A 12,583-nucleotide genomic window follows, 5' to 3' on the forward strand; every position below is an offset into this window, starting at 1 on the left:
TTTTTAATGTATTAACATAGTTTCCAATTCAATCTACTCGCTTCTAATTAATACTATTTTGTTTATTGATTCCAAAAAAGCTAAAAGAATAATAACTAAAATGATTCTCTTCATCAGAGTTAATTTCTTTCTTATTTACTTCCTCATTTTCATAGGATCTGAAGCAAAAATTTTGCTAGTTACTAATCTTCTCTTTTTTTTTTTCCACTTAACATTAGTATCATTTCTTCAGTTAATCCACATGAAGATATATATATATATATAAAGAGAGAGAAGAGTGAATACCATATTCACTTCCTAATATGATGGGAAACTCATTAATACTACAACAACAACAACAACAACCCAGTATAATTCCACTAGTGGGGTCTGGGGAGGGTGGTGTGTACTCAGACCTTACCCCTACCCTGGGGTAGAGAAGTTGTTTCCAAATAGACCCTCGGCATCCTTCCCTTCATTAATACTAATTTGTATATAATTGGTAAATTGCATATCAACTTGTAATTAAGTTAAAACCTAAACAGTGAGGGTAAATAAGTTTCTAATGTAGTATATAGGTAAAAATCCCTTTTTTTTTTATTTTCTAAAAATTGATTTGGGTTTCTTTTGGTCAGTTATCTTTTACTGGCATGGTTATTGACAAGAACTTATTCAATCTATGAAATTCCAACGTAGATAAAGTCAAATTACGTATCAGTGATAGACCACAATATCCAAGTGTGAACATGCCAATTATTTCGGATTATTAGAAAGATCCTTTTGATTAGTTTAATTACGAAGGGATTAAAATTCATACACATAGACCTGTAATTCAGCCTTTGACACCCATCCTATTCTAGGTTAATTTTTCTAGTCTTTATTGGGACTTTTCTTTTAGTGGAAATTAGTGCACTATAAAAAGAAAAGTAAAACTGGAAAAGCTATTGCTACAGTCTTATGTATGAACACATGAACCTGGTTCAAGTTAGATGTTCTCTGCAAAACATCTGTACATGCTACTTAAATAACTGAAATATCCTGCTTGAGTTATTCTCAAAAAAAAAAAAAAACGGATTTAACTTATACCCACTACGTATAAATGATTTTTAAATTTTAACCTGTTGTTACTTGATTTATTTTTGAGGTAGTTACACTTATTATGAGTAGTTACAATTGATTACCTATTAAATTATCTGATAGTATAAAATATTACGCTGCCAATACATAAATATTAATTCCAGCAAATATAGTTGGCTGATAAACTTTGATGATACGCGCGTTGGGTTTGAGTTCATTTTGTACAAAATTTGAGTTTAGATTTGTTCAAATCATTATTTTATTTATGTAGAAGATAAAATTGAAACTAAATGTGTACATCAAATTTGTGAAAAATAAACAAAGAAATGGTACTCCCATTACCTTCAAAACTCAACCACGGAATAAAACAGGAGAGGATGTAATTTTGTCCAGATGAATTTTAATAGACGGATTAAATATTGATGTATTGTTTATTTAAAATTGACCCGTTCATCTTGACTCAAGCAGACAATAATAAGCGGGTTATGACCCAACCTTTTACTACTGTAACCCAGTTTAACTCATCCAAATACAGCATAACTTCCGCGTTTTATAATTGACACCCCTATTTTTGGCAGGGGGTGCACGGGCAGTGGGTACAAGCGCGTTCTGTGATATTTTTTTTTTCTCTGTTAAATTTCAGTTACGACTAATATATACAGCTGAAAATCGATAAGAAATACTCACTTTATTTCAATTTAGATGACACAATTTTCTTATTAGTTCATTCAAAAAAGAATGAGACATTTCTACAATTAGAAATAATTCAACGTTAAACTCTTTATTTTACCTTTAATTAGAAGCTTTTATAACCACACAAATGTCATGACTCTACAAAGCTTTTACCCTTACAACTTGTTGGGATGGTTGTTACATATCGTTTAATAATGTATCGTATCGTATTGCATTGTATTGTACTGGATCGTATGATGAATACAATGTTTGGATTGATTGTGACGTCTTGCCATCGTTTTATGGTATTATGCACCAGTAATATAATGAAAAAACTTGCAATATTATAAAGAAAAATTATGATACAGTATATAAAAAGGTAGGGTAAATGATAAAATAAAATTATTTAATAATAATGAAGAGTGAGATTGAGAGAAAAAGATAAGGTAACGACTACTAACGACGCGACCACACTAAATCGGTCGTTATAAAGTGGCACATTTCATCGTTATGTAAAGACAAATTTAACGATGAAGTAAATGTTGTTAAGCTTTTAAGATCACAAGTTTAAAAAATCTTATTTTTCTTTTTAAACTTCGTGCTAAGTCAACTGCCTCATCTAAATTGAAACGGATGGAGTATATATTTATATTAAGCCCGTACGTATTCGTTGTGACAAAAATAGTGCTGGTATTAACTAACAATGATAGAGCAGTCAAAAGTTTAAAAGCTCGGGGATATTCCAGCAAACAAACAAGAAAGAGAATGAAGTTTCCCCATACTTAATTCACACCAAGTCATATCCTCATTTTAATTTCTTCTATTCAAACTTAACTCTGTATAAAACTGATTCCCATTTGGCATTCACACACCTTCTCTTCTTCTTCTTCCCTCTGTTCCCTTTTAATTAACCCAAAGCCTCCCTTCAAAATTAAAACCCCTTGATCATCTTCAAATTAATAGCAACATACATAGAGAAAACAACAACAGTACACCAGAAATGAGCAATATTAATAGTATTGTAGAGAAAGCTATCGACAGCCTCGGAAAAGGCTTCGATTTGACCTGCGATTTTCGACTAAAGTATTGTAAAGGAGACGAAAGACTTGTGTTGCTCAATGAAACTGTCACAAAGGAGATCATTGTACCTGGTTTTGGAGCTTTTAATAATGTCCCTGTTGATATTAAATGTGATAAAGGCGATCGAGTTCGATTTCAATCTGATATTCTTACTTTTAATCAGGCAAGATCAATCTCTTAATTCCTCCTCGTCGTGTAATTTATGTTATCAAATGTTTGACTTTTTTTTTGTTTTGTTTTGGGCACAGCACAGATGTCTGAATTTATGAACAGGAAAAGTTCAGTGGCAGGGAAAATACCATCAGGATTGTTTAATTCAATGTTTGGGTTTCAGAGTGGTTCATGGGCAACTGATGCAGCAAATACAAACTATTTAGGGCTTGATGGTTACTTCATTATATTGTTTGATGTTCATATTGATAGAAGTCCTCTTCTTTTGTCTGATCAAGTTATAAATGATGTTCCTTCAACTTGGGATCCTGCTGCTCTTGCAAGGTAACTTAATTTCATCTCATTTCTTTTCATTTTTCACCTTTTAATTAAAATTTATATTTTACACAGAAAATCTTATTATATATTGTTATATAACAACACTTCACCGTAAAAGTCAAGCTTTTTCGGAACCAATTTTCATGTTATGTTATAATATATATTTTCTATAACATCATTTCGCTATAATAGTCAAAAATATTTGGAACAAACGAGCCTGTAATAGAAAAGTTTGGCTGTATTTAGAGTTATATTACTCTCAAAAATGAAGCAACAGCATAAATTAGCATAATACGTGACTAAATAAATGTTTTTACAGTTAGCAATTCGTTAAATTTCTGAAGAAGCAGAAAAATCAATTGAAGGTTTATGTGCTTAACCAGACACTACATGGGTCAAAATCAAAATATATCGATGTTTTAGGGACTAGAAAGCAAATGTTTCGTTAGGAAAAGGAAACAATAATAGACAAAATTATACTCCTACGACTACGAGTATTGCTTTATGATAGCCTTTTGTAGGTAACTGAACTTGGAATTAATGGCGTTCAAATGAGGGTGATGTTGACTTGATCAACTCATTAAATTCAATTAGAGAACACTAGAAGTCAGAATCAATTACTCTCTTTTTCTTTTTCTTTTTTCTTTTTGAAAATTACATGGTTCATAATTGGTATCATCTCTTTCAATTTATTGACGTGACAAATTTCGTTTTTTCAAATTTAAAATATGTGAAGTTTGACCAAAATTTTAAAGTATATTTTATTTTTTAATAATATTGACATGAGAAATATTAAAATTTATATTATTTTTGTGATTTTTTAATATCTAACTTTTAATTTTAAAGTACTAAGTTGAACAAATTTAATTTAATTTTAAAAATTAGTCAAACTAATTTTCAATAAGAAAAATATGTCAGAGAGAGTATTCTCTTCCTTTGTTTTGGCCAAAATTATCTTAGAGTAGAATTAAAATTAATCTACACCAGAAGATCTGGTGGCTGAGACTGTTCCACATTAGAGTGCCTAGAAGTTTTCAAACACCAAAACAGCCCCCTATTTAATTTGGAGAAAAGGAAAATTTTGGTCGCTAATGCGTTTAATATTTTACGGTTGTGCCAGAAAATCAACAAATTCTATTTTTGCTTCCTTTTTTGTTTTGTTATATATACAGGAAGGAAACTATACCTTTGACATTTAAGATTTTTTGGGTAATTTTTTCTAGTATTTAACATAACAAGACATGAAAATGTCTAATTAAAGCACGTTAAGTCAAACCCTAAATTACTTTAAAAACATTGCACAATTTAAGAAGATCAAGCATACTATAAAATAGAAAGACGACGATGCAAATCTACTTAAAATAACAATATTTCGTGGTTTAGACCTTAATCTTCAACAAAAATGATTACTTTTAAATTATAATTATCATTTCACAAATATAAAACTTGAAGAAGAAAACTTGGCAATGGGGAGAACAAGTGTAATTAAATTCGTGAAATCAAACCAAAAACTATTTTAAATTCATTAAAATTTGAGAAGATAAGGTATACTATAAATGGAAAGATGCTGATGGAAACTTATTTAAAGTAACAATCTTTTCGTGATTTCGACCTTATTCTTTTTTTATATAACTATAGTTTTAAGTCAGTTTATCTTCGGTTAGTTCCACGAGGTACCTACAATTTGAATAGCTACCAGCTAAGCTAATTTTATCCGCAAGATATGAATCTGAAATCTCATAATTCTCAACCTGTTTTATATTGAGCCATACTCTTGGATGCGCTAATGGTCAATAAATATAAAACCTTGAAGAAAGAAAATGGTGAGGTGGCCTAATTAATAAAAATCAATATTGGGTGGCAAACGGGTGGGACGAGTCGGATATGAGACGGGTCAAAATGAGTAATAAAAAAACTAATAAGTTATCTGACCCGATCCAGATTTAATACGGATAAGAAATGAGTTAATCGGCATATTTCCATGACTTTTTTAATATGATCACTGTTGGGAGAATTCCTAGTCTCCCAAACTTGAGAAACCTCCAATTTGAGGCTTTACACATGTAAAATTTAAATCCATTAGTTATCTAATTTTTAAATGGACAATATGATTCTTATCCATATTTGACCAGTTTTTAAAAAGTTCATTATTCAATCAATTTTTTAGTAGATAATATGAGTGACTATTTTCTTTTAGCTATTTTGCAATCCCTATTCGTATATATGTAATATAATTGATATAATTTTTATTAATTACTTGTCATTTGTGACAGGTTCATAGAGAAATATGGTACCCACATAATTGTGGGGTTGAGTATAGGAGGACAAGATGTGGTCCTAGTTAGGCAAGACAAATTATCCAACATGGAACCATCACAACTCAAGGACCAATTGGATGAACTTGGTGATCAGTTATTCACTGGCATTTGTAACTTCTCTCCACACCAATGCAAAACACGAGAACAAAAGCATAAGGTTTATTTTTATTTTTTAATAATCATTCTATTCTTTTTTCAAATTAATCTCCTTTTTCTGAAAAAGAGTTCTTTGAATTGATTGTAAAAATAGTATGAGAAATTTTTCGTCCTAACATAAGTCTAAAATAATAAAATATTTGTACTAGTTCATTTAACCTGACTAGTATATTCACTAAATGTAGTTAGTTTAAACATTATAAGTAAGCTTGAACTAATGCCAAAACATAATAATGGAGATACTTCTTGATATAAGAATTTTTGCATATACATATATAAACTTGAATTGAACTGAACATTTTTCTTTTTTGTTTCTGAATTGCAGGCTCTAGAGGCATTCAATGTTTTTGATCCACAGCCCAATATCTTCAGCGACTTCCCATCAGCTACCACAAAAGATGTATGTTGATAATTGTTAATTTTCAATCCTCTTATCCATTTTATAATGAAAAATGCACCTAAATTTTCCCATGAATAAAATATTCCCTCAAATAAAAAATTGAAGGAGATATTCATATCTTGTAATTAACTTCCAGGAGGTACTTTTACTTTTGGGTACATAAATTATATACCTATAGGTATTACTTCAATCTATATTGAAACATATTTTACTGAAGTTTTCAATTTTTCAATATTAGATTTTTAAAAACAAAGTGAACGTATGATACTCGCTTTTATAGAGTACTTAGCGGTTGTTTGCTTTAGAGTGATTTACGAAGGTTAGACTAAGTTTGATAAAATTCAAAACAAATAAAAAGAGATCAAGATCAATAGGTGACAGTTGACAAGGAACTTAAAATAGGTCAATTTTCATAGTAATACTTTAATAATTACCAAATAATTTGACCTTAAAACCTAAAGAAAGGTCTGGATGAACCCTGATTTTTTATTTGAGTTTTCATGAATTGATAGGTCAATTTTCTTGCTTTGATTAGTATCAAACACAGATCATATACATGTCCAAATTCTTCAGCTAATAGAGTAAACTTTGACATTAGAAGATTCTAATATAAAAAGCCTGGGAGCTTTCTTTGAATTTATTAACTTACCAATAATTTGCAAACTATAAAAAATCTAAGGGTTTCGAAGTCAATATTAACCATTAGATTCTTGGAAACTACTTAAGAGAATTAGGATGAAGTCATTTTCTGCTGCCGACTTTGTCTTAAAATCAAAATATCTCTCTAACTTTTGAGTTTAGAGTTTAGACTATGGAATTTTTTCGCTACTATTCCAAGTAATGTCTATTATTTCGTTCTAGTTATCAATCCACCCTTAATAAAATTCTTTTTAGATATAGTATTTTAATTCTTTTTTCAACTTAAGTATTTATAAAAAGTAGGCCATATTTATTTGAAAATGTATACTATAAAACACGATTATATATGTGCATGTATCTTCAAGGATTAAAAAAATTTCACTGGAAAAGAACTAGTCAAACTTTATACGTATATTAATCACTCATATAATAACAAGATTTTGGACGTAAAGATATCTCTCTAATAATTTTGCAGGGAGTAACAGTGATATGTTCAAAAAGAGGTGGAGATTTAACAGCAAACACACACAGTGAATGGCTTCTAACAGTAGCTTCAAAGCCAGATGCAATTGGCTTCAACTTCATTCCCATCACTTCCCTTCTCAAAGCTGTTCCTGGCATGGGTTTCTTATCACATGCTATCAACCTTTATCTTCGATGTAAGTCTATTATATTCTAACTTTTTAGAAATTTTAATTACACCAAAGGTAGTTTACGTGGGGTCGAGCGTTAAGGTGGTAGGCTAGGGAATAGTGGAGAGTTCTTCCCTCATTTGTACTGGGTAGTCTGATAGAGTTTCGTGTAGGTTTGTTAGTGGTCTATGTTGTGTTCACATTGTTATTTTGCATATTTTTGTGTTATGTCCTTTTCACTTTTTCGTTGTTGTTATTTTCTTTTTGGCATTTTTTTTTGTTACATGTCTTTTCTCTTGTTTCTTTTCTGATATTATTGTCTCTTCTGTTGAGCCGAGAGTTTCCCGGAAACGGCCTCTCTATCCTTTTTGGGGTAGGGGTAAGGTCTGCATACACTCTAATTTCCCCAGACCCCATTAGTGAGATTTTACCGGATATGTTGTTGGTGTAGTTTATGTTTCCGAAAAATGTTCTCTTTATTTTTCTTTTTAGCTAACTTCCTCATTTTAAATTATTTTTTTTCCATTTGATTGGTGAGAGAAAAAAAAAGGGAGGATCTTCTTGAATAAATGCCAAATTGAACTAAAGGTCTTTATCTCTACATCGACGCAAATTTGACTTTAACCAAGGATGTTCAAACATGAAATAGGGGATAATGTGTTAGTTGAACTACATGTATATGTAAGATAGTAGATTTTTGTTTTTGAATAATCTCATATATATATATATATATATATATATATATATATATATATATATATATATATATATATATATATATATTGATGTGCAGACAAGCCACCTATAGCAGATTTGCAGTATTTTCTGGATTTTCAAGCGCACAAGATGTGGGCCCCTGTTCATAGTGATCTTCCTTTAGGCCCAACTACAAATAGGTCCATTCGACCTCCAGCCCTTCATTTCAATTTGATAGGCCCCAAGCTTTACGTAAACCCAACTCAGGTAAATTCAATAGTTCTACCAAAATGTGAAAGAGTAACTTATCTCTCATTAATAGAATTTAGGCTGAATTTGCAGTTTAATACTAGTTGTAACTTCATTCTGCACAAAGTAATAGTATAGAGAAATTATTTCATATATTTATATTAATTATCTGTTTTCTTTTCATAAATTTAAATTATCTTGTTGAACATTCATGTCAACACTCTACAAACTCTTAATAAGTTTGTTTATGAACATGTATTATTTATTTTCAGGTAATTGTTGGAAAAACACCAGTAACTGGTATGCGACTTTATCTTGAAGGGGTCAAGTGTGACAGGTAATGCTTTCTCTTAATTGCTCGGGACAATCTTAGCCAGCGTTTCGCCATAGATTTCCAAATTTATTTTAAAAAATCTTATTTGGGTGAAGTTTGGTTTGAAGATGAAAATGTGTTTGGACACCAGTTTTCAAAACATATTTCACTATTTTTTTTTTTTGAAAAAACGTGAAACATGATTTATACCCACAAGTTTTAAAAACTATCACAAATGCCCAACAATACCTTCATCAATAACATTCATTATATTATTGCAAACCATAGTCCTGAACATAAATAAATTTGGTCCAAAATTATTATTTTTATAATGAACTACATAATACACTATCAGATGACCGAGAAGACGAAATAGCATTGTTACGAAATAATAAATGGTGGGCTCTTTTATAAAATAAAAAAGGTTGGGATAATTTTTTAAAAATGTAATAGTAATATTTTGGGCCAACACCAGCTCTTGAGCTAGTTTTGTGATTTGGGTTTTGGATTTTGAGAATTTGCCAAAATATGAATAAAATTTATGAACAAATATGTATCTGTCAAAAAAAAAAACCCAAATATATTTTGACAAAATCTATGGCCAAACGGAATCCTTTTAAACAAGTAATTATATTCCTTCAGTCTGATTTGTATGATACTCTTCCATTTTGAAATGTCCCAAAAATGTGTATCCTTTCCACTAATTACAATCTTCCATATTAATTTTTTTATAGTTTTCAAGAGTTCAAATTAATTTAACTATTTACATTTTGAACTTTGATATGATATTTTCTCTATCAATCTAACTTTTCAACCATTACTTTTATACTTTCTTGTTTTTATCGATTAATATAAAATACAAGTGAAATAAATAATTTAAGCTACACTAATTAGGGGCGAAGTTGCAGTGGTGCTACGACAAAATTCAATAATTTTTGCATATATAGACCTTATATTAATCCACTTAATATATATGTGTAAATAATTTATTTAGAATCTAGTAAACTACTTTTTCTAGAATCAAGAACCAATAAACCTTGTGGGAGTAATTATCTAATATGGGATGGAGGGAGTAACAAAGTAAAAGGGGAATTGACAAAGGCAAGTGATAAGGGACATTGAGACAAAGCCAAACAATGAACACTGCATTTTAGCTTTGATATTGTAACAATACAGGATTGAAAATTTATTCTTATAATCTTGGTTTGCTTAGTGCTTGTACAATATGTGAATCAAGATGGTATTGTTTCAGGCTGGCCATACATCTTCAACACTTGCTAAATACTCCAGTACTCCTTCAAGATAAAATAGATGAACCATTAACATGGCGCGGATCCGAAGATGTACCCGATCATGATCGATACTCTGAAGCCATTCAATGGAAAAAATTCTCACACGTATGCACAGCCCCTGTAAAGTACGATCCAAAATGGACATCCTCAGGGGAAGACTTGAGCTTCATTGTCACAGGAGCTCAACTCCACGTTAAAAAACACGAAACCAAGAGCATTTTACATCTTAGACTTTTATATTCCAAGGTTTCCAAGTCTTGCATTGTGCAATCTCAATGGATGCAATGTGACTCAGAAAGTTGTACAAAGTCAGGTAGTTTTGTGTCGGCCGGTTTATCGGAGAAGGAGAAGACGCCGCTAGTGGTGGTGGATTCCGGCGTGTATCCGACGGGTCCACCGGTGCCACTGCAAACGCAAAAGCTACTAAAATTTGTGGATACAACACAGTTATGTAGAGGGCCATTGAATAGTCCAGGGCATTGGTTAGTCACTGGGGCTAAATTGGACTTGGAAAGAGGCAAAATTTGCTTGCGTGTTAAATTCTCCTTGTTAAATATGTCTTCTTAACTTTGTGCTTTGTCTATAAGGTTTTTAGGTAAAATATACAGTTTAAGCTTAGTCGAAGAATGTTTTATTCATCTATTTATTTTATTATTGGCACCCAAAGGGGCACTGTAAAGTGATTCTTTCTTTAATTTGTTGGTTGAGAAATGCAAGCTGGAGAAACCTTGAAATAATTAAAGGTAAGGACTTTCTGTTTTGCCATGTTGTAAAGTCTCATTTGTTTTAATATTTTGTTATTTCTATTTCCTTGTTTAAACATTTGAGTGGAAATTAAAGTGCACTTTAGGTGGGTGAAAAAAAAGTGGGGTAAAGGTTATTATAGCACTCCATCTATTTCACTTTATGTGACAAAGTTTCAATATTGGATATAGAGTTTGCTTAACTTTTAGAATTTACACTTTTAAATATGCCATAAGATTTCTATAGCTTTAAAAGTATATTATTAAAAGGTAAAATGGGAAAATTTAATTATTTTTAAATATTTTATAGACGAGCTAATAAGAAAATAATGTCATATAAACCGAAACAAATGGAGCATATTTATCCGTTTCTTGAATTTTGATAATACTATATAGGCCCTCTTCTGTTAGATTTCAACTAAAATAGAAAACCTTTGTGTTCATCGATTTAAAAAACAACTATTTAACAAAATTGTTGAATGAAGATAACATGTAAGCATTTGCATTTCCAAGTCTTTGTAGAAAAGATCTCACTATTTACTTTGTGATCAACTTAGGGTGTGTTTTGTATGACGGAAAATATTTTTCTAGAAAATGTTTTCATGGAAAATGACTGGTTTTATCACTTATTTTTTCTTGTTTGGTTGGTGAGTGGAAAACTTTTTCTGGAAAATATTTTCTAGTGATTGGTTAGAGAGTAGAAAATATTATTTTAAGAAAATAATTTTTTATTCTACTCTTCTCAACCCCCGCCCCCCTTCCCCCAACTTTCCATATTTCCTATGCTCTCCCTACCCCCTTCCCCCCAAATACCCATCGTTTTCACGACTCTATTTTCTTCAAGAAATTTATTATTCTTCTAAAACATTACACAAACCCAAAGGAACTAATGTGCTGCTTTACATTTTTACACAAAAATAACATTGAAATTTTTGCTCCATAACTAAAAAGAAAATACTCATTTTGTTGAAATTAAAGAAAATATTTTTTCCACATCATGAAAAGAAAATACTCTTTTTGTTGAAATGTAAAAAAATATTTTTTCTGCATCATGAAAAGAAAGTACTTTTTTAGTTAAAAGGAAAATAAATACTTTTTTTTAATCATGAAAAGAAAATACTCATTTGTAGAAATAAAAAAAAAAGTACCCTATATATAATATGAAAAGAAAGTACTATTAATAATATTTCTATTTAGGGTAGGGGGTTGGGGTGGGGTTGGGGGGTGGGGGGTTGGGGTTGGGTGAGTAGGGGGTGGGAGTGGGGTGGGTAGGTGTCACGACCCCAATTTTCCTCTGAAGAATATCGTGATGACACCTAGTCTCTATGACTAGGTAAGCCTAACAAATAATAACAATGGAACATATATAAATTAACAAGTTTTTAAACAACCGAATAATAGATAAATCCTTCCGAAAAAACGAAATCTCATAATACACACTCCAAAACGGGTGGAACAGAGTCATAAGCTCTACAAAATACAACTAGAGTACTACTACATCACTGTTCGAAAGAAAATGTAACAGGAAGTAAAATAGGGAAGGTGACTCCGAGGCTTGCGAATGTGGAGCAGGTATACCTTGAAGTCTCCCAAGCAGCAACTACAACAATCTCTAACAACCGACATGAGCAGACGTACCTGGATCTTCACAAAAAGATGTGTAGAAGCTTAGTATGAGTATACCATAATGGTACCCAGTAAGTATCAAGCCTAACATGAGTTGAATAGTGACGATGCCAGATCAAGATACCTACTAAGTTATAAATAAGCAGTATGAAACAAAAATACGAATATAAAATGAAAAGTAAGAAAACAACTAATACAGAACAAGATGATTGCGTGATCTAA

The 12,583-nt window shown here is 30.9% G+C and overlaps 1 protein-coding gene across 4 annotated transcripts; it reads left to right on the forward strand.

Moving 5' to 3' along the window:
• Positions 1-2,483: 2,483 nt before the first annotated feature.
• On the forward strand, positions 2,484-10,757 carry LOC104227747 (MACPF domain-containing protein At1g14780). 4 transcript variants are annotated; one of them, XM_009780062.2, is made up of 8 exons: positions 2,484-2,971; positions 3,062-3,303; positions 5,571-5,772; positions 6,097-6,171; positions 7,286-7,469; positions 8,236-8,405; positions 8,660-8,724; positions 9,953-10,757. In XM_009780062.2, the coding sequence occupies exons 1-8, from the start codon at positions 2,729-2,731 to the stop codon at positions 10,557-10,559; spliced, it is 1,788 nt and encodes a 595-aa protein (XP_009778364.1). In that variant the 5' UTR covers positions 2,484-2,728; the 3' UTR covers positions 10,560-10,757. The 4 variants fall into 4 exon arrangements, with proteins under 4 accessions (XP_009778364.1, XP_070018967.1, XP_009778365.1 ...); XM_070162866.1 differs by having other exon boundaries at positions 2,541-2,971; positions 3,057-3,303; positions 8,254-8,405; XM_009780063.2 differs by having other exon boundaries at positions 2,635-2,971; positions 8,254-8,405.
• Positions 10,758-12,583: the final 1,826 nt, after the last annotated feature.

Source organism: Nicotiana sylvestris, chromosome 11 (genome assembly GCF_000393655.2).
Source record: "Nicotiana sylvestris chromosome 11, ASM39365v2, whole genome shotgun sequence".
In the NCBI taxonomy this organism is placed as follows: Eukaryota; Viridiplantae; Streptophyta; class Magnoliopsida; order Solanales; family Solanaceae; genus Nicotiana; species Nicotiana sylvestris.

Bases quoted from the DNA above. Each gene is read 5' to 3' on its own strand.
- LOC104227747 (XM_009780062.2), top strand. From the start codon at position 2,729: ATGAGCAATATTAATAGTATTGTAGAGAAAGCTATCGACAGCCTCGGA. The intron at 2,972-3,061 runs GCAAGATCAATC...GGCACAGCACAG, and splicing joins ATATTCTTACTTTTAATCAG to ATGTCTGAATTTATGAACAG. The intron at 5,773-6,096 runs GTTTATTTTTAT...TCTGAATTGCAG, and splicing joins CACGAGAACAAAAGCATAAG to GCTCTAGAGGCATTCAATGT.